At 35.6% G+C, this 18,851-nt stretch overlaps 1 protein-coding gene across 2 annotated transcripts; it reads right to left on the bottom strand.

The window, feature by feature from the left end:
* Positions 1-514: 514 nt before the first annotated feature.
* Positions 515-17,238, bottom strand: LOC132178526 (DNA topoisomerase 3-beta). 2 transcript variants are annotated; one of them, XM_059590963.1, is made up of 15 exons: positions 17,085-17,238; positions 16,944-17,000; positions 16,458-16,561; positions 15,368-15,461; positions 14,440-14,539; positions 13,988-14,231; positions 13,348-13,510; positions 13,140-13,259; positions 12,092-12,171; positions 8,916-9,194; positions 6,117-6,285; positions 5,225-5,353; positions 4,893-5,105; positions 2,128-2,307; positions 515-1,286 (listed from the first exon to the last, which is right to left on the bottom strand). In XM_059590963.1, the coding sequence occupies exons 1-15, from the start codon at positions 17,106-17,108 to the stop codon at positions 663-665; spliced, it is 2,580 nt and encodes an 859-aa protein (XP_059446946.1). In that variant the 5' UTR covers positions 17,109-17,238; the 3' UTR covers positions 515-662. The 2 variants fall into 2 exon arrangements, with proteins under 2 accessions (XP_059446946.1, XP_059446947.1); XM_059590964.1 differs by lacking the exon at positions 17,085-17,238 and having other exon boundaries at positions 15,368-15,456; positions 16,944-16,995.
* Positions 17,239-18,851: the final 1,613 nt, after the last annotated feature.

Genomic DNA, 18,851 nt, shown 5'->3' with positions numbered 1-18,851 from the left:
AAGGATAATTCGACCACCCTCAATGGCCAGTGAATGGTTTGACCATCCTTATAACTCTTTTTTTTCATATGTTCATACAAGAAGAGAAAGAAAAGAAAAAAAAAAGATTCAAACTAATAACTATCGCTTCAGAATGACTCCATCCAATTGAACAACTCTTTCGGGACTCCCCAAAACTCGATTTATACTAATGTAACATATTAACGATTTTGTCAATCTTTCTAATGCAACAATTAATTTCTACTTTTTTTGGCTTACCCTAAACGAAAAACGAAAAATGACGTACCATTTTTAAACTGTAATCTCGTTATAGTAATTTTTGTTGGTCGGAATCTCGTAATAATAAAACATGTTTTTCATTTTCTATATTCTTGTTTTCTCCTTTTTTATTTCTCTGGATAACTAATGGTATTTTTTAAAATTGAGACTACGAATATTATTTTAATATTTTAATGCAAAAAAAAAAAAAATTTGCACGCGGCGTGCTTTTTTCATTCACCCTTCCACATAACAGGACATAATCCCTTGCAATAAATGATTGGCAGTCCATATAACCCAAATCTTTCACAAAGAGGTAATCATAAAATTAAATATTATTAACAAACAGTTTCAAGTGCTATATATATATACATATATATATATATATAGTTTCACGGTTTATTTCAGAAATCTCGGAAACTCATTTTGGGGTCCACCCTTTTCCCACCACCCCGTCCTCTTCCTCTTCCAGCTCCTCTTCCTCTCATGCGCCTGGAAAATGACTTGCCATGCTTCACTTCCACAAGTGAATGAAGCAACTCATCGCAGAGAATGCAACCAACATAAAGGGTAGCTCCATCCTCCAAGGGGGTCGTCTTCTTATTGAAGTCAACTTCTATGATTGTAGTGTCACAATCCGGACACCGCTCCCGAGTAGTGGAAATCCTGTGAGCACCTTGAGGGAGGAAGACAAGGCAACTGCACATATTGCAATAAAGTCTCCATTTGGGGGCACTTACAGGGTCCAGCACAAGTGTCCCGCTACATTCCGGGCAAGCACAGACTCCTTGGGCAATCACTGAATGTCGGCATGTTGGGTGCGGGCAGAGGAAGCATGGCATTCCAGCTCCCTTCCCCAACTTGCCAGAAGTACTGCTTTTAACGGCACCAAAGAGCGTATCAACACCTTCAAATGGAGGGTTATTGTAGCAGTATGGGCAGAGTGGGAATGACTTGCCTTCTGGGCCAGGCAAGGAGAAGATCAGAAGCTCAAAGTTGTCTAAAGGGCAAGAAAGTTCCTTGTACAACTGCGAGAAAAAAAAAATGGTTTCAAATCAAATATGAAGATATCCAGTGAAGGATGTTAGAACAGAGTGCCAATAAATACATGCTGGACAAAAGCAAGAACAGGTCAGTTGAGTGGAGAAATACAAGGCCCCTTCACTCTCGGCTTTTACAACTTCCTACAGGGATTGAGAAGATTAAATGTAATTCACTTCCAACAAGTTTATTAGAGCTTATATTGAGGCTGATAATGATAAACCATGATACTAAATCTGAATAAGATATCCCTTGAAAGCTTTACATTTCAAAAACAATACCAAGGTGGAGCAATAATTAGGTACAGCATTTCGACTAAATTTACTACAGACTTATTCCGGCCTGCATATCCCTTAAAACATTTCCAAAACAATATCTAGGTGGGAAAAATGATTAGTCAAGCATCTTGACTACTCAGTTATGAATCCATTGCGTTCATTAATATGGCAAAACTTCACATTATATGAAACCAGCTTGTTCTATAGATTTTGGACTGAGTATAAGTTAGATATTATTAATTCTAATCACATTTTGTATTTTGCACTTAAATTTCATTAGCTCAGAGTCCAAGGAACCAATACATTCAACCCAACCTTGTGTCTTGTAACATACAAGAGAGAGAGACAGAGACAGTGAGGGTGGGATGGAAATAATTATAAGGTAAACCATTGTCCAGAAACCAACACTAACAGTATGTGCTTTATGAAGACCTTAGAATATACTGAAATATCTCCGCCAATTGCACTAAAAAACAGGAAAAATTTTATAGATATTGAGAGTTGCATGTTAAAAGCATAAAAATTAATTTATCTAAATAAGTAATCTTACCTTGATAGTTCCCTTTTGAGGAAGATAATAAACCTCCTCACATGTTCCGCAGTACATCCGTGCTGGTTGCACAGAGATGTATTTCATGTATCGAAGGCATTTCCCGCACTTACTAAGAGCACGTCCTGAGTCAGCAAGTGGAGAAAACTGTGCTTCAAACAACGCATCCATGTTTTCAATCTGGAACAGGAGAATAACAAAAGAGAAGATATATATGATGAGTTAAGCATAAGCATCGCAATTTCATAACAGTACACCAGATGCCACAGTAAAGAATATCTAAAAGAGTATGTTCAATCTGGTGAAGGCTTGGATCAGATTAAAAAGCCATGCATCATGCACATCATTTTGATGCTTCTAGTGATAGTCTTTGATAATTACCCACTAAACCCAAAAACTTCTACGCATGATGAATTCAATATTGATAGACTTGCCTTACTGTCAGGTGAATTATTGTCAAAGATCTTTCACCTGCTACATTATATTAGAACTGGCCAACTAAATGGAAACTGAGAATGAGACTGAACATCCATGCACTGAAATATGGGGGAGAAGGACAGGGAGCCAGGGAGAGGCTCAATGAGCTAGGCCTCTTTGGCCTACTCTATGGACCAATAAACTTGCTCTCAAAGCCACGACTATGATATTTCTTCCTGAAAATGAGCTTAAAGGTTATCAAGGATTTCAAATCAGTAAAGGTGATTTGAGTCCGCTTCCAAACAAACGGCCTGGCAGCTTCATTTGCTCGACTGGCAGAGGGATTTTTAGAATTTTAAAACATGGTTTGAAGAGGGAGCATAGGGAGTTCCCTCATTTCTAATACTGAGGGTGAAGGAGATATGCAAGACTATAACCCCTTTCAAAGAGAGTAGAGAACACAGCATAGCTATATTCAGTACATGCAACCAATCTACTATGTTCTTGTTTATCAAGATAGGAATGAAATTTAATCTCTATTCTTGGACAAACCAAGACTGAATGTATATAAGAAATATGACATCAAGATGCACATCAAAAGCATCCCAGAAAAGCATCTAAACCTTTCCACTATTGCAATAGGCTAATTCATGCACAAAAAAATATGAAATAAGTGCAATTAGCTAATTTGAGTTACTAGTGCCAAGTCATTTGATCTGGAATTGCTTAACCACTTCATGTCACTAACAGCTGAGGTATTGGATAGTCGTTTTTGTTTGCTTGTGACTATGAGACAGGCAGCTCTCTCTTTTAATTATTGGAGGACCAATATGGTATTGACCCATATTTTGGTCCTTTTGGAAGTCTTATATGCACTTTGGTGCAAACCCACCACATCCTACATCACAAAGTATGTGTTCTTATTTCAGGGTAACCTTTGTATTTCATGGTGGTCTAAGTGCTGACCTCCACAAGCAACATCTCACACTAGGTAATTGGAAAAATATCTGTAAAATATTTGCATGTATTACATATAACTTGCTTTAAAATTATACTAAATTAACACCAATAACGAAAGGACTTGATTAAAAAAATAAAAAAAATTAGCCCCCCTCGTCGCCCTCTCTTACTCCAGATTGTCATCATGCCAATTAGACACTACTTGCATATAGAGGACTTTGTGGAAAAGGTGATTAGTTGGACAGCTGCGTTTGTAGCTCCTTTGGTTATTGTTTTTAATGATTTTCTTATTCTTTTTTCTCCTTCTAAATAGGCGTTTCTTTTGTATATTTCTTTGTGTACCTAGGTTGCGCTTTGCACTTTTTAATGATATTTCGATTACTTTTGTATATATATATATATATATATATATATATATATAATTTTTTTTTTAAAAAAAAAAAAGAAAACCATTTTTTGAGCTCTTCCTTGGTTTCTCTACCATGCTTTTATATTATTGTTACACTTTCAATCTCACCAGGTTGATATGCTTCTAATGTGAACTACATTTTTTGAGAAGTTTGGATATCCTAATTTCTATGAAGTGGAGACAAGCCGATTTGACTTCCAAATGACCTTGTTTAATCCCACTATCATACCCCACGGAGAAGAAAAGTGTAAAAAAGGAAATTAAACAATCTACAACACTTGTTTCTCTAAGACCACGACCAAAAAAGCCCTTAAATTTACATTTAATTATATATTCCGAGGTTAGAAACACTTTAACTAGTAAATTTTTTTTCCTTTCAGTCTTTACATTCATATCAATTACCTTATGAATACATATGTGAGCTGACACATTGCAAAACTATGAGACTGCATATTATAAATTGAGGATAGACATTAAATATTCAACAAATAGATACAAAAGAAGTACTCGGCCCTCCCCAAGGTAAATTCACAACTCTGCCACTGACGACACATAAGCCACATTTAAGCTATACCATTAAAGGGTTAGTCACAATTAAAACTCCATAGAATGACTTATCTAATCCAATTCCACCTAGTACTCACCTAATATGGGATTTTAGTGCATGCCCACTCAAATCTCTAACCTCGTCAAGGCCTACATTACATTGCAGTACTCCCGTATTACATGGTGTTACTAGGTTAGTTGTCATATCATTTATCAAGACCTAGGGACACAATTGCCACTTGCCACATCTGCAGTATACCCAAAAAGAAAAATCATAATTGGATTTCTTAAGAATCACTTATACAACCCAATTCCACCTAGTACACAGCTGATGTGGGACTTAGCATGTACCATACAACAACTTTACAATCCTCCAATACAATATATGAAAATAATAACAGTGAACAAGTAACAAAGGATGAACTTTTCTAACCTGCTTGATAAAATAAGTGAACTTTTGCTTGAATTGTTGTAGCACATGCTGTACAACATGAGAATGATTCATTTGACCATTAGCAACAAGAGTAATCTGTTGCTCAATGAAACTGCGAATATCGGGCAAACAGAGATCTGGATCAATACATTGATAGCCTCTTATCAGGGTGATACCTAGGGCAGTTGGAACCAACTTTCTGCCAGCTTGTACCTGCAATTTGATTGTAAAGAAAATATCCAAATGTTTGAAAAGAGACATTTTTTTCCACATAAACTCACTAAATGTCTCAAATGAGGGAAGTTATTTAGCACAAATAAAGATTTAATAACCTGTACATAGTTGCGTTCACATATGTTGTTAATATGCACAGCTATTGATGCATCCGTGCCTATTCCATTCTTCTCCATCAGGGAAATCACCTCGCTCTCGCTGAGATAATCTGGAGAAATGGTGCTCCCCTGTAGATTTTAGGCATTTAGAGATTTACATCAAGATATTTTGGTTTTAGACTTTCAATTTTTTCATTCTCATTTTATGTCCTAGACAATAGCATCATCCTTTCCTTAAAGGAGATGCAGCAAGTTAGAGCCCAAGTCACTAACCCTCACCCGTCTTCTCCCTCTATAAAAAAAAAAAAAAAGGGGGAAACTTTAGAAAACCCTCTTAAACTTCGACTCGTTTTGACACTACCACCCAAAGTTTTAAAACTTTCAATTAAGGGTATCGAACTTTCAATTACCCAATTCCATTCGGATTCTCCCTATTTTCGAAATATCCAAAATACCCATGTTTTTTATATTAAAAAAATTGCAAAGAGCCTGAATCTTTACAATTTTTTATTTTATTTTTTTTATAATAAAAAATTGGTATTTTGGAAATTTTGACAAGATTTAGCGGAAAATTCAAACAGAATTGGGTAATTGAAAGTTCAATACCTTGAATTGAGAGTTTTTAAACTTTGGGGGTAGTATCAAAACGAGTAGAAGTTCAAGAAGGTTTTCTTAAGTTTCCTCAAAAACAAAAAAAAAAAACAAAACAAAAACAAAAAGAAGAAGAAGAAGAAGCAACATATATAATTAAATCCAAAAGAGCGTGAATATAAAACATCTTGAATTTCTCACATCTCAAAAAATAAAAATAAAAACAGACATTGAATACACTGAAAAATGTGAAGCATAAAGTTTGAACAAATAAAAATTGTGTAGAGGATAAAATCCCTACCTCATATAGCTCCACTTTTGAAACTTCTATCTTCTCTCCTTTCATAAAGCGAGGAAGATTTCTCTCATTTACCCCCAACCATGGCATAACAGATGTAAATCCTTCGACTGTAACATGCTGCCCAGTGCAATGGAAGGATTCTCCACCTATTGAAAATTCAACCTTTGTCCTGGAATAGATTAAAAGAATAAATTGATTATTTCAGCTTCATACATCAAGTTTAGTTAAGATGGGAAACTTTTCCTTAAGTAGGCAAAGCTTTGAACCTAGAAGAGCATAAGCAAAATTAATCATAAAAGAATAGAGAAAGAAAACAAAAGACTGAAAATAGGAAGAAAAAAAAAAACTAGATGCTACAGTTAAAAACAGAGGGAGAGAGCAAGCAGTGACCATGTGTCAATTACCTCACGAATTCATGTTTAACCACGATAAATTACCCAAAACAAGAACCAAGGCTTAATATGAGCCCAAGCTTTGACATCTCATGAACCCTTGAAGTTTAAACTGTAATTTATTCAGCCCTTGTTCATCTAATGATATCTAAAATACAACTAATATAATTTTTCATCCCTATATGAACACACACGCACACACATATATACACTTTTTCTAAATGAATATATTTTTGAACTATACTAGCTTGTTCACAAACCTTGTTAGTGGAACAAATAAAGTTGAGCTTAGCCTTGATCAAGCTTAATCTTGTTTAATAATTACATAAAGGGTTATGTTAACGGGTGCACTAGGGGTTCCCGATAAGAAACAATAGATGCTCCACTATCAACTTATTTTCCCAAAGAAAAAACTGTGCCCTCTACACAATTCAATGTCATCTTTAATTTTCAAAAGTGACCAAAATGTCCTTTAATATATCTACTATGTCAGATCAAAGAGCTTTCAACCACAGGCAATATTCAAGCCAAAAAAAAAAAATAACAAAAAGAAGAAGTCATTGAGAGGCTGTTTGAATCACATTGTTGATCATGTTAGAATCAGATCCAAATCTTCTTGGATCTCTCAGAAGAAAGGACAAGCCCAGCAAACAAAAAGGATATTAAAAAAATTTAAGCTGAATAAGCCACAATGACTTCTCGGCTAATTTCTGCAAATCTCCTAGAGCCCAGCAAGACTGATTCTGTATTCTAGGGTTTGCGTTGGGATCTAGTGGAGATGAAGTCATTGAGGAGGCTGTCTTGGGACAAGAAGAAAGGTGGAGACGGATGAAGAGGACAACATGAAGGAGACAATTATTTCGCTTTCAATACTCCTCCACACTGATAGTCATGGTTCAGAGAGTTTTGATCATTTTGAAGAAAAGAAACATCAATAGTGATATAATCTTTAACTTTCTCAAGTGAAGAACATGTCCTTTAATATATTTTATTTGTCAGATCAAATAATTTAACCAATAGGCAATATTCAAAAAAAAAAAAAAAAAAAGAACCACAAAATATTTTATGGCCGATCATGTCAGCTACGGCATCCGAACCTTCTCTCTATCTCTCATCAAAGAATAAGCTGAGCAAACAAAAAAGGATTAAATAAAGTAAACCACAACGACTCCGCAGCTGATTTCTACAACTCTCTTACAGCCCAAGGACAAGACCAATTCTGTGACCCAGGGTGGGGTTGTGTTGGAACGAGAAGGTGAAAAAGGATGAAGAGAAGAACATGAAGGACCCTCTGTTATTTAGCGTTGAACTACTCCTGCACACTGATGGGTGCTGCTTTAAGAGTCTTGATTATTTTGACAAAGAAAATTAGTATCTCCAACTAGTTTCTAAACTAATTCAGGCTAGGCAAATCTGGGTATGCTGACTCTCTCTGCATCTCTTTTTGTCTTGAAATCCTTTTCCAGTATGTATAGAAGCAAAGGTAGGCTGATAGAAATTTTGTTTTTCTTCATGAGACTGTTTTCTATCATTATGCATTATAAGTAACAGCTTAAGGCTACATTTGGTACACTGAAATGATGATTCCATAGGAATAGGAATGGGTATTACTAGGAATATAAGAAACTGGAATGGAATGACCATTCCTATTCTTTTGTTTGGCAACAACACAAGAATGCCCAAATTTTTTAACTAGAATTGAATTATAGTTTGCTCAAATTTTCTAAAATACCCTATCAAAAAAGAATGTTCAGATGGGTGGTTGACCACCTCCAAGGGGGTGTCAGCCACCCCAACAAAAGGACAGGGTGTGGTCACACCACCCTTGTTGCCAATCGAGGGTGGAGCATCCCCTGTGCTTTTGTTGGAGTGGCCGACCACCCTATGGAGACCTTTTTTTTCCCAAAAAAAATAAAAATAAAACAAAAGGCTTTTTTTTTTGGGGAATAGGGCAATTCTATTCCCCCAGGAATAGCTATTTCTCTCCTTTCTGGGAGGAATGGCTATTTCTCAAAATAAAATAGTCATTCCTGTGGAATGGTTATTCCCAAGAATAATAGACGAACCAAACAACAAGAATGATTATTCTATTCCTGGACCAATTTATGATGTCTACCAAACGTGACCTAAACCTTTAATTCATATATTTTTTATTATTAAGACCTGCTGACTGGTTATTGATGGAAGTTCTCCCTTTGGAAAACACAAAAACAGGTTGATAGAGGGGATTTTATTTCTTCTTAGAGCACCCAGTAACAATATACATATTAGGAAAAATAAGCTGTTATCAAGTTGGCCTTCGAGCTTCAAGGCATGGCTCATTTGCAGTCGTAAGAAAAATGCCTTCTAATGAACTAAGACAACAAGCTGAAACAATGAACAAAAATGACAAAATATATCTTTTTACCTTACATACTTGCAGTCGGGAGACACAGTCCCTATAAAGTGTTGACAGACATACTGGTATAGCCTCCAAGCATCTCTGTCTAGCATATCCTCAGTTGCTGACCGCATTGGGGTAATAGGAGGATGGTCACCTGCATCAGTTCCAACTCGTGGTTTTTGAAACCCATCGGTGAGTAGTCTCTGCACATCATTGCCATATGTAGGGTTGTTTGCTAGTGCACCAAGTGTGCCTTTAAACTCAAATGAAGAAGGATAGGCTGTGCTCTCCGTACGTGGATAGCTATAGAAGCATAGAAAAATAATTAACAGTCCTTTTAACAATAAACAATTAAGGGACTAATAATATGCTGAAGACATGGAATTTATTAAGATATTGCAGCACATAAAATCCTATTTCGGGTAGAAGAGATATCATACACATTGTTTCCTTTCTTTTCCTTTTATTAACCAAACTGTGGATGGTCAGTTTCCTAAATTTTATGATGAACATCCAAACAAGAGAAAGGATGGTAAATATCCCTTTTCTCTCCATTCCTTTACCTAAGAACAGATCTTATCTTTTCCTTGACTGTTCATCAAGAACTCACAAACATGGTGCAAGTTTTCTTATGGCAGAGAAGGAAAAGTATCAATTATAATGAAAACTACTATGAAGACAGTTTTATACATGCAAGGATAATAAGTGAATAATCCTAACACTATATATCAAGAAATGTATAAGACCTGATCGTGTGCGCATGCGCGTGTGAGAGAGAGAGAGAGAGAGAGAGAGAGATGTATAAGTTTCACTTTTGTTTTTTTTTTATTTTTCTTCCAGTGTCGAGACAAATAAGTTTCTGATTTTCACTTCCAGAGCATGGAGTTAGATTTACGGCCTCCAACATAGAATCAGGAAAGCATATAACCTATGGAGCATGGACATAGAGAGCACAGGAAACAACTTGGCAAGGACACAGTATTTCTTTGATGGAGGATTTCAGGAATGAATACAATATTAGTATTGGGCTTTGACGAGCTTTTGGAAAACAAGGGCAAAAGTGTTAATGAGGGATCCGAACAAAGTTTAATTGAAAGTGGGTCATACCATACATAAGAAAAGTGTCTTAAATGAGGGTCACAATAATATTAGAGCCACAGACAATATGAGTTCCCAGCTGACTCTAACAGAAGAATAGAGCGAGAAAGATTGACCAACAAATAGATTACTAAAAAAGAGGGCAACATCAAAGATGAGAACTACAGTTCTAACATGCTTCATGAATATATTTAAGACGTTGATGGTGCATAAAGTAACAAATACTTTCAGAGCCCTAGGTTCAATTCTTTTGGCTTTCAAATTTAGAATTTTATTAGATACATTGTTGGGGAAACAAACACCAATGGGAGTCAAATAAGAGTAAGTCAATACACATATTAGAACACCACTTCTAGCCCAAAACCCTAAGCTAATGGGCTTGGTTCCACTTAGGTATATTAACCACTCTTACTCTTTATACTTTTTCATTGTGGGACACAAACTTCACAAGTGCATATACAACAAATCTCTTATCACTTGTGAGTCTCTACCACATTGACTAAACTCCCCCACACACAAAAGTGTCATGCGTACTCCAAGAGAAACCACTCTTTTTACCGGAGTCAAACTATGCACGTCAAAGCAAGACACTTATATAAGCAGCAGCGGAAGACCATGGGCTCTGATACCAATTGTTGGGGAGACAAACACCAATGGGAGTCAAACAAGAGTAAGTCAATATACATATTAGGACACCACTTCTAGCCCAAAAGCCTAAGCTAATGGGCTTGGGTCCACTTAGGTTTATTAACTACTCTTACTCTTTATACTTTCTCAATGTAGGACACAAACCTCACAAGTGCATGTACAACATACATAATGCTAGGTAAACCGCCACCGCCACCACCACCCCCCTCCCCCCCTCTAGGCAGGCGGGCAGAGGGAAGGCATTTAAATAGGGAGGTGGCTAGGGTTTGACTGATTCACAAGTTTCTTGCAACTCATGCATAGCACAAAATTTTCCGACAAGATGAGTTAACAGTAAACCTTCAACTAGCCAAAACAATCTATTCTGAAAGTTATGGTATATAAATGGTGTTTCAGTACTTAAAAAGGATTTGTATCCACATAAACATAATCTCCAATGAACAATTTTAAGGAATCATATCCACATTAGAAAATGTCGTGACTCAGGCACATGCTAATAATACCTGTGTGATTCTCTTTAAAGTTACAGACATAATTGGGCTCTCTATATCACTTATGTAGCATAATTCGATTAAATATACAGCCAATTTAGGATGCAACACATACCTATGTAATGCTTTCACAATCTGATCTAGGATACCAGTCTCTCCCACTCAAATTTCTGACCCTTCATCAACGCTCAAGCTGTGATACAGTGCTCTCAAGCAAAAATTAGCCTACCATTTGTCACAATCCAAAGATACGCTAGCCACATCTACACATTCTCATATTCTGATTCTTGTGGTAGCAAAGCCAACATGGTAAAATTGTACGTCTCTGATATAGTGAAGGCACTGCCTAGGCATGCATTATGTCTTATATTGGTGTATACAAGGTGGAACTTGTTTGTATAAGTCAGTGCTGGGAGACCCCACCGTAACATTCTTTTCGGATATCATGCAAATGTAGCATGCCTAAGCAATGAAAAATGGTATCAGAGCCAACTTGGTAATGCCATGAGACTCAAGGCACTATAGGGTAACGGCAATTCCCTTAACAACAAGAGCAGGGATAATTATAATACATTATAATAAGTAGATTCAATTGAGTGGGCACTGCACAAGCATATAGAGTCCTGCATTGGACCATGTACTAGGTCAATATGAGCTATATAAACTATTACTAATCAGAGAGCTCTAATTGCGACTAATCTTTTTGGACATCGCACAGATGTAATGCATGCTTGGGTCGCAACAAACAAAATCTCCACTAATCCAACAATGCTTTTACAAGCCTCATGTAGTAGTTGATGCAAACCAACGACTTTCAAACTTTGATAATCCAACTAAAGAGTCTCTAGTCATAACAACCAATGTGATAACTGGGAAAAGATATAAACCAAACAAAATAATTTTTTTCATTATAGGTATAAACCAAACAAAATAATATCAATGGTAAAAAGATTATTAAAAGACCTGATGAATCCTTGAGTATACAAGCGTTCAGCCATTTGCATAGCCATTTGTGGTCCAAAGCCAAGTGCACTTGAAGCAACCTGGATAAATTAAGGCAAGGTACTTAAATCATCTCAAGGATTAAATTGTCTACGATAAAGTCAAATAAACAGATTATTGAAGTCAATTCAATAAAAAATCTCACATAGAAATAAAGAAGCACAAGCGTATAGATTAAAAAAGGGAATAACAAATTCTAGGGTTTGTTTTGGGCCCAAGAACGTCTCTCATCTTTTAATTCCAACAAACCAATCAGACGTGGCTGCTTACAATTTCTTTAAAATGTATTTATAACTTAGAACATAACCCTAATGTTGCCTAATCATTGAAAAGATTTTATTACCCCTACTTAAGTGACTCACAGGACCTATTTAAAAAACTTTAAATAAAATAAAACAAATGGTACTTGACTGAAAATAAGAATTAAAACAAGATCAGGCCAATACATTCAATACTCCTAGGAAACCCCATTTATCATACAAGTGCAGCAAACATGAGGAAAATAATTGAACAATATCATATATTTGGGCTTTCCTCAACCTCCTAGATTGTGAGACTGCTAATATGCCCTCAAATATCATTGAATCAGGTATATATATATATATATGTGTGTGTGTGTGTGTGTGTGTAGCCAAATAACTCAAGCTCCTAACTAGCCAAATAACTCAAGCTCCTAACTCCACCTACCTCCCCATTGTACACGCCTAGACATGGCTGAAAAATTATACATTCTCATTTCCTCCATAACCTAGGACAGAATTGAGTATTCAAGTAAAAGAGCATGTTTAACGTGAACATTTCACTCATGCTGAACTATTCATTCAACAAGGCAACCTTTGTTCCCAGGTACTATAGTAATCAATCTCTAGCCCTTTTCCTTGTAAAAATACTTGTTGCGTATCTATCTCATCACTTCAAATACGTTGATATGCACAATGTAACATTAATGTCAACTCAAATGGTATTAGATCATAACAAAAGACAAGTCAATCTTGCAAATTTTTCTGACCTTCAGAAGATTCACTGTATTAAGACCAGAAGGACGACTTTTGTTTTCCTGTTTTTCTGATATTTCAGTAACTTCTAAAATTCCATCTTCCATTACCAACTTTTGAAACATCGTAGCGACCTGCAATATGCAGAAGTATGAGACGGATTATCATTGCCAAGAAAAGTGAAGAAAGAGTACTGCAAGGCTAAAGCAAATAAGGTCTCACATCTTCATCAAACAACTTGTTACGCTCCCATTCTAGCTGAAGTTCATAACCATTTTGTATTATGTAAGGTCGCAAAACCCAAAACTTTTCTGGCTTAAAAGTAGTTATTTGCAAATGGCGCTGTACACAAAACCCTAGGGTGGGAGTTTGGCATGGTCCATAGCTGAAACAAGCAATTCATAAGCATGAGTTACTGATTAATGAAATTAAAAGCAAAAGTAAACAACCTCTCACAAATTTTGTATCAGTCATCAATTAGTTAGGATAATGTGATAATTTTGTTGACCAGCAAAAGCAAATAGAAACTTAAACTGGGGTATAACTGAAAGCCCTAGCCATATATCTATATTTCTATCTTATCCCTTTGCAATTATTAGAAAGCAAAAGGAATCCAGAAACTCCATCAATAAGACTGCAATTTTCTCTACCCTCTTGTCAGTTTACTCATTCAATGTTTCATATTAGAATGTCTAGTCAAACTGGAATTTGCATATTTTAACCAACATTCTGAAGAAATATGAGTTTTCCTGACATTCACCTAATCAAAACAAAGAGCAAAAGTGCAAAAGGCAAAGGGAATATATGATGTTAGATATATAAACTACAAATTAAAACATGAGACAGAAAGAAGAGAACTAACGAGATGACTCTAGAGTCAAGATTCCCATATTTTCCCTGGAAATAAGTGGTTTGAAATCGTGTAAAGGCAACTCCAACTTTCAAATCTATCTCTTGCCGAGCATCTACTGCCAGTGCCTCATCTCCATTGGGTTCAACAAGGTTATCCATAGCCTTCAAAATATCTTTGTCTAACACAGAAGAAAACCGTGCACGATAAACCATTCTTCTAGGTTCCTTAGTATGAAAGCCAGTGCACTCAATAACTGCAAGAAACAATTAAATTTATTTCTAGGTCTCAAAATGCAGGTCAATGTTTCAAACACCCTCAACATCACATCCTTGGCCTTCATATTGTTAAAGATTAAGATTTAGTTATTGAAACAAGAAAATTGTAATTGTAATCAATCACATAAATTTGCATGAGAGAGAGAGGTGGGGTTGGGGTGGGGGAGGTGGGGAGGCAAGTGTTACCTTCAAAGCATATATTTTCTCCTTCACGATCACAATCCAACCATAAGACCAAATGACCACAGCCACGAGCTTCTTGACTTAAATGCCTACAAATATGAGCCTTATACCAAGAAAACTTGTCAAAATTATTGCAAAAGAAGGAAAGTATGCACAATCCAAAACAACCTGGCAAATGTATTATACTTGCAAACAACAAATTATAACTTTAAATTTGACCTACACTAACAACTATATGCAGATAAAATTACCTGGAACCTGGTAAGGGTTAAAAAGTTTCTTGGGGTTTCGGGGGAGTGTTTTTTGCTTTTTTCTAGTTAGCTGTTTCCTTTTGTATCCTCCTTGTTTACTGAAAGGCGCCTCCCGCTTTTAATAAAATTTGTTGATTACTTATCAAAAAAATTACCTAGAAGGCAATAATGTAGTACAAAAGCAAAGCTTAAAAGTTTAATTATAGAATGCATTAAAAAAGATCAAGCATTTGCAAGAGATGACAACTGGTGCATGCTGGTAGACATGAAAACAGACATGGATGTATCCATTCATCCTAGTCAGAAAACACTTGTATGGAGAAACACTCATAACAGCATCCTGAAGTTCCAAGCACTATATAATATAACCCATCACATATATGTATAGTTCCGTAATACTCCCATAGAAAACAAACAACAGTAAATATAACTCAATTTTCACAATTTCATATAATGCAGCTTTTACATAATTATCAACAACATTAAACCATGTAAAAGGTTCTGCCAACTACTGCAAGAGCTTTGGTTTTGGACAACAAGGGAACTTTTATTCCAACCTCTCCTGTTAAACTTGTACAAAACTTCCAGAAGAAATTTGGGGGAAGAAAAAGAGAAAAGAAAAAACACATATGGAGAGAGAAAGGAACTACAAATAGAAAGGAAGGTTCAAAAAACTATACCTTAGGGTTTGATTCTGTCTTAGTAATTGGTGCATCGAAAAGATCCAATGGGTTAGTTTTTCCCCAATCTTGGAATTTTGATGGAAAATCTACACTAGATTCAGACAAAGAGAAAACACAGCATTGAAAAATCCAACCACAAGTTATAAAGACGTGCAAATGCATGAAAATTCATATCAAATAAAGTTTAAATAATTCAAAAGCAGTAGTGAATTGAAGTGATATCTTTATAGGAGATTAAAAATACTACTTGTAGCATTTGCAATGTGATGCAGCCAACAAGCTTTGATTTCATGTTTATGGGTGTCTTTAGTACTTCTTAAAGTTCTAGCAAATTATTATTAATTAATCTACTTTTGAGGCAGCTATACTATTAAGTATTTTATTTTGAGTTTGCACTAAATTTAAGACGGTCAAGAGTCTTTATGTGAGTCAATAAGTCTCAACTGACTTTTGACTGCTTGCTCTTGAAAATAAAAGTAATTATTATGCTAGTTGTCTCTAGAAAGTCTTGGAACTAGGAGACAATTATTATGAGATTTTGAGTTATATAAATAAGTTCTGAAACACTGTAAGGCAGACTTTTCTGATAAAACAAACCTAGTGAAGAGAACTAGGGTATATTTGTTAATGTGTTTAATTTGGGGAGTTTTTTTTTTAAAATTAAAAATAAAATAAAATAAGTATTCTAACGTGACATAGTGGTAAAAATAATTTTGAGTGTTTTTTGTTTTGAGTTGTTTGTTAATATTTTTGTTTTGAGAACAAAAACAGAAGATAGAAAACGAAAATTTAAACAAACATAGCCTTATTCTCTACATCCCTACTTTGGGTTTGTGTCTTTCCATCTACTTCCTCTTCCTTTCTCTTTATTTGCTCGAAATCAGTTTCAACAGTGCTTAGTGTGCTGTGGACTGCCTCATTTGGAATCAAAGCTAGTGGGATTGGTTATAGCGAGTTTTCTGTGGTTATGGCTGGTCGAGGACATGCTAGACAGCCGATGGTGCCTCTGATGTTGAGCAATTGAAGAGACAGTGTAGTATCAAATAAACTTTTCTTTTTTTGTTGATGGATTTGAGAGAATAATGACCTGAAAACATGCCCAATAACTGAGGTGACTTTAAAACGCGCCTGAAATCCACGAAAAATCCCATCAAACTCGTGGACATCTGTGCTGCCCCTTCTTGTAGACATCTGTAGCATCCAAATATTTGCCTCGAGTGTCAACAACACTTGAAATTCAACAATAAAAACTAGCGGTATTTTAAAAAAATTTAAAATTAAAATTAAAAAAAAAAAAAAAAAATCGGTAGTCCTGAAATGGTTCAAATACATAATCATATAGAAGAAATTACTATTTATCACCAAATTTCGCAATTACCAAAAATAAAATTGTATCAACCAGTTTTTCATGGTTAACAGAATAGGAGAAAGGAAGAAAAAACAAATAGCGGTGTATAAACAATGAGATATTGAGTATCTGAAAGTCGAAATTGGCGTCCAAACAGAGCCTTAATTGAAGTTAGGGTTTCTGAGCGTGAACCAAGAAGCAAGAGAGAGATAGAGAGGAGAATACTTGGCCACGGGAGAGTGCGGAAGCAATGGAGAGAGCGATGCTGGGCTTCTCAGCCACCTGCAAACGAGATTAAAGAGAACAGTAATAAGAATCTACAAAACCACATAGTAACAAAGAAGATATTTAAACTGATTTTCCAACCATGAGAACTTTCTGTTGAGCCATTTCGCCGGTGACTGCACCGATGAAGAGAGAGAGAGAGGTGTTTTTCTTCTGCGTTCTTTTGGTTGTGTCTTGGCGAAGGCGCTACTCAGCTTTTAAACGAAGTTTCTTTCCTCTCTTTTTTGGGTCTCTGTTTCGTGTACTTTTTAATGTGTCTGGCATCTCACTAGACTTTTCTTTTTCTTTTTCTATTTCATTCAGGGAAGGAAAAATGGGAGATTTAATAAGAACAAAGGGTGGCCAAAAATAATAATAAAATAAAAAGAAATTATAGGAAATCCAAACAAGAGTCCCAATACAACCTTAAATTAGTACAATAAAACCTAAAATTATTAAAAATTTGTCAAATAAATGATCCAACCATCACGAGAATTAGGGCTGCCACAAAATAGTGGACGGAATTATCTACACAACAACAATTGCGACAAGTAAAAATAGGCTTCACAACAAAAGAACAAGCACTAAAGAAGTTTTGATAGGAGCTGCTAAAGAGAAGCCACACCACATTGTTCAATAAGGGCGGTTCTCGACAAGGAGAGCTTGGTGGATACAAAAGCAAGAATTATAGCCATATTTGGGGTTTTTCAAAAGCAAAATTAAGGTACCGAATTTGAAAATCCATTGACGAAGAAAGATGGGAGCCAACGATTTGACACGTGGACCAAAAACTAAAGGAGGAGATGGCAGCGTGTACACACACAAGAATGGGGGGTGTGGTGAACACATGCTAGAGCGTACATTAACAACGAGAACAGCGGACGCTAGTGGTGCTGAAGGGGTGGCTTGTGGGAGGAGCGTGATGGATTTAGCTTTCAAGTTGCAAACAAAAAAGGGAGAAAAAAAAAAAAACAAAAACAATAAAGTGGGGAGGTGGGAGAAATGGTGAAGAGAGGAGGAGGTGATGGAGAGGAGCTCCTCCCCGATCGATGTTCTCACAAGGAGGGGAGGAAAGAGGAAGAGATGAGAGGCTATCCGGTTAGATAACTAGAAAAAAAGCACTAGCCATTTGACGATGGTTGTAAGAGTAATGATATATACTAGATATATTTGTCATATATGTGGAGTAACATGACAGTGAAAATTAATTATTAATATTTTATTTCTATAAGGCCTTATCGATTAAAGAGTAATGCTACGTACTCAACTTTTATTTTACTGAGTTGGTGTGACAGTGTCCATCATTCCTTGGATCAACTTTTATTTAAAAAATAAAAAATTTAAGAACAGGTGAGCATTGCTACACCAGTCGAGTTTGATGAGAGTTAAATATTTAGAATTACTGATAAACTGATTTCCATAGTCACATCATTTTGATTGTATGACAATTATACAATTGTCTAACTAAATATGGCTTTACTTATAAAAATATGGCAGTATGCTCATTCGACCATTAACTTGGGTATGGGCTAATTCAATTACTTGGGCTTGACTGTGAAGTCCATGAAGATAAAAGTAGTGTGCCTGATTTAATGGGTTTGGAATCCATTAAACGGCCTCTTGCCCACATGGCTAGGCTGAAAAGATTTGTGTTTTATTATTATTATTATTATTATTATTATTATTATTATTATTTTGAACCAAAAGATTTGTGTTTAGCTCTCAAGCAGTTGACCTATAATTAAAAAAAATAAAAAATTAAAAAAATTAGTGTGTTTACTACGCAGAATTAGTATTTTTACTCTCAAAGTCATTGTTCAATGAAATGTAATAAATTTAATTTTAGTAAAATAAATATCTATAGTTCAC

The sequence above is a fragment of the Corylus avellana genome, chromosome ca4, assembly GCF_901000735.1.
Source record: "Corylus avellana chromosome ca4, CavTom2PMs-1.0".
NCBI lineage: Eukaryota > Viridiplantae > Streptophyta > Magnoliopsida > Fagales > Betulaceae > Corylus > Corylus avellana.
This window is presented reverse-complemented; position numbering and strand designations above follow the sequence as displayed.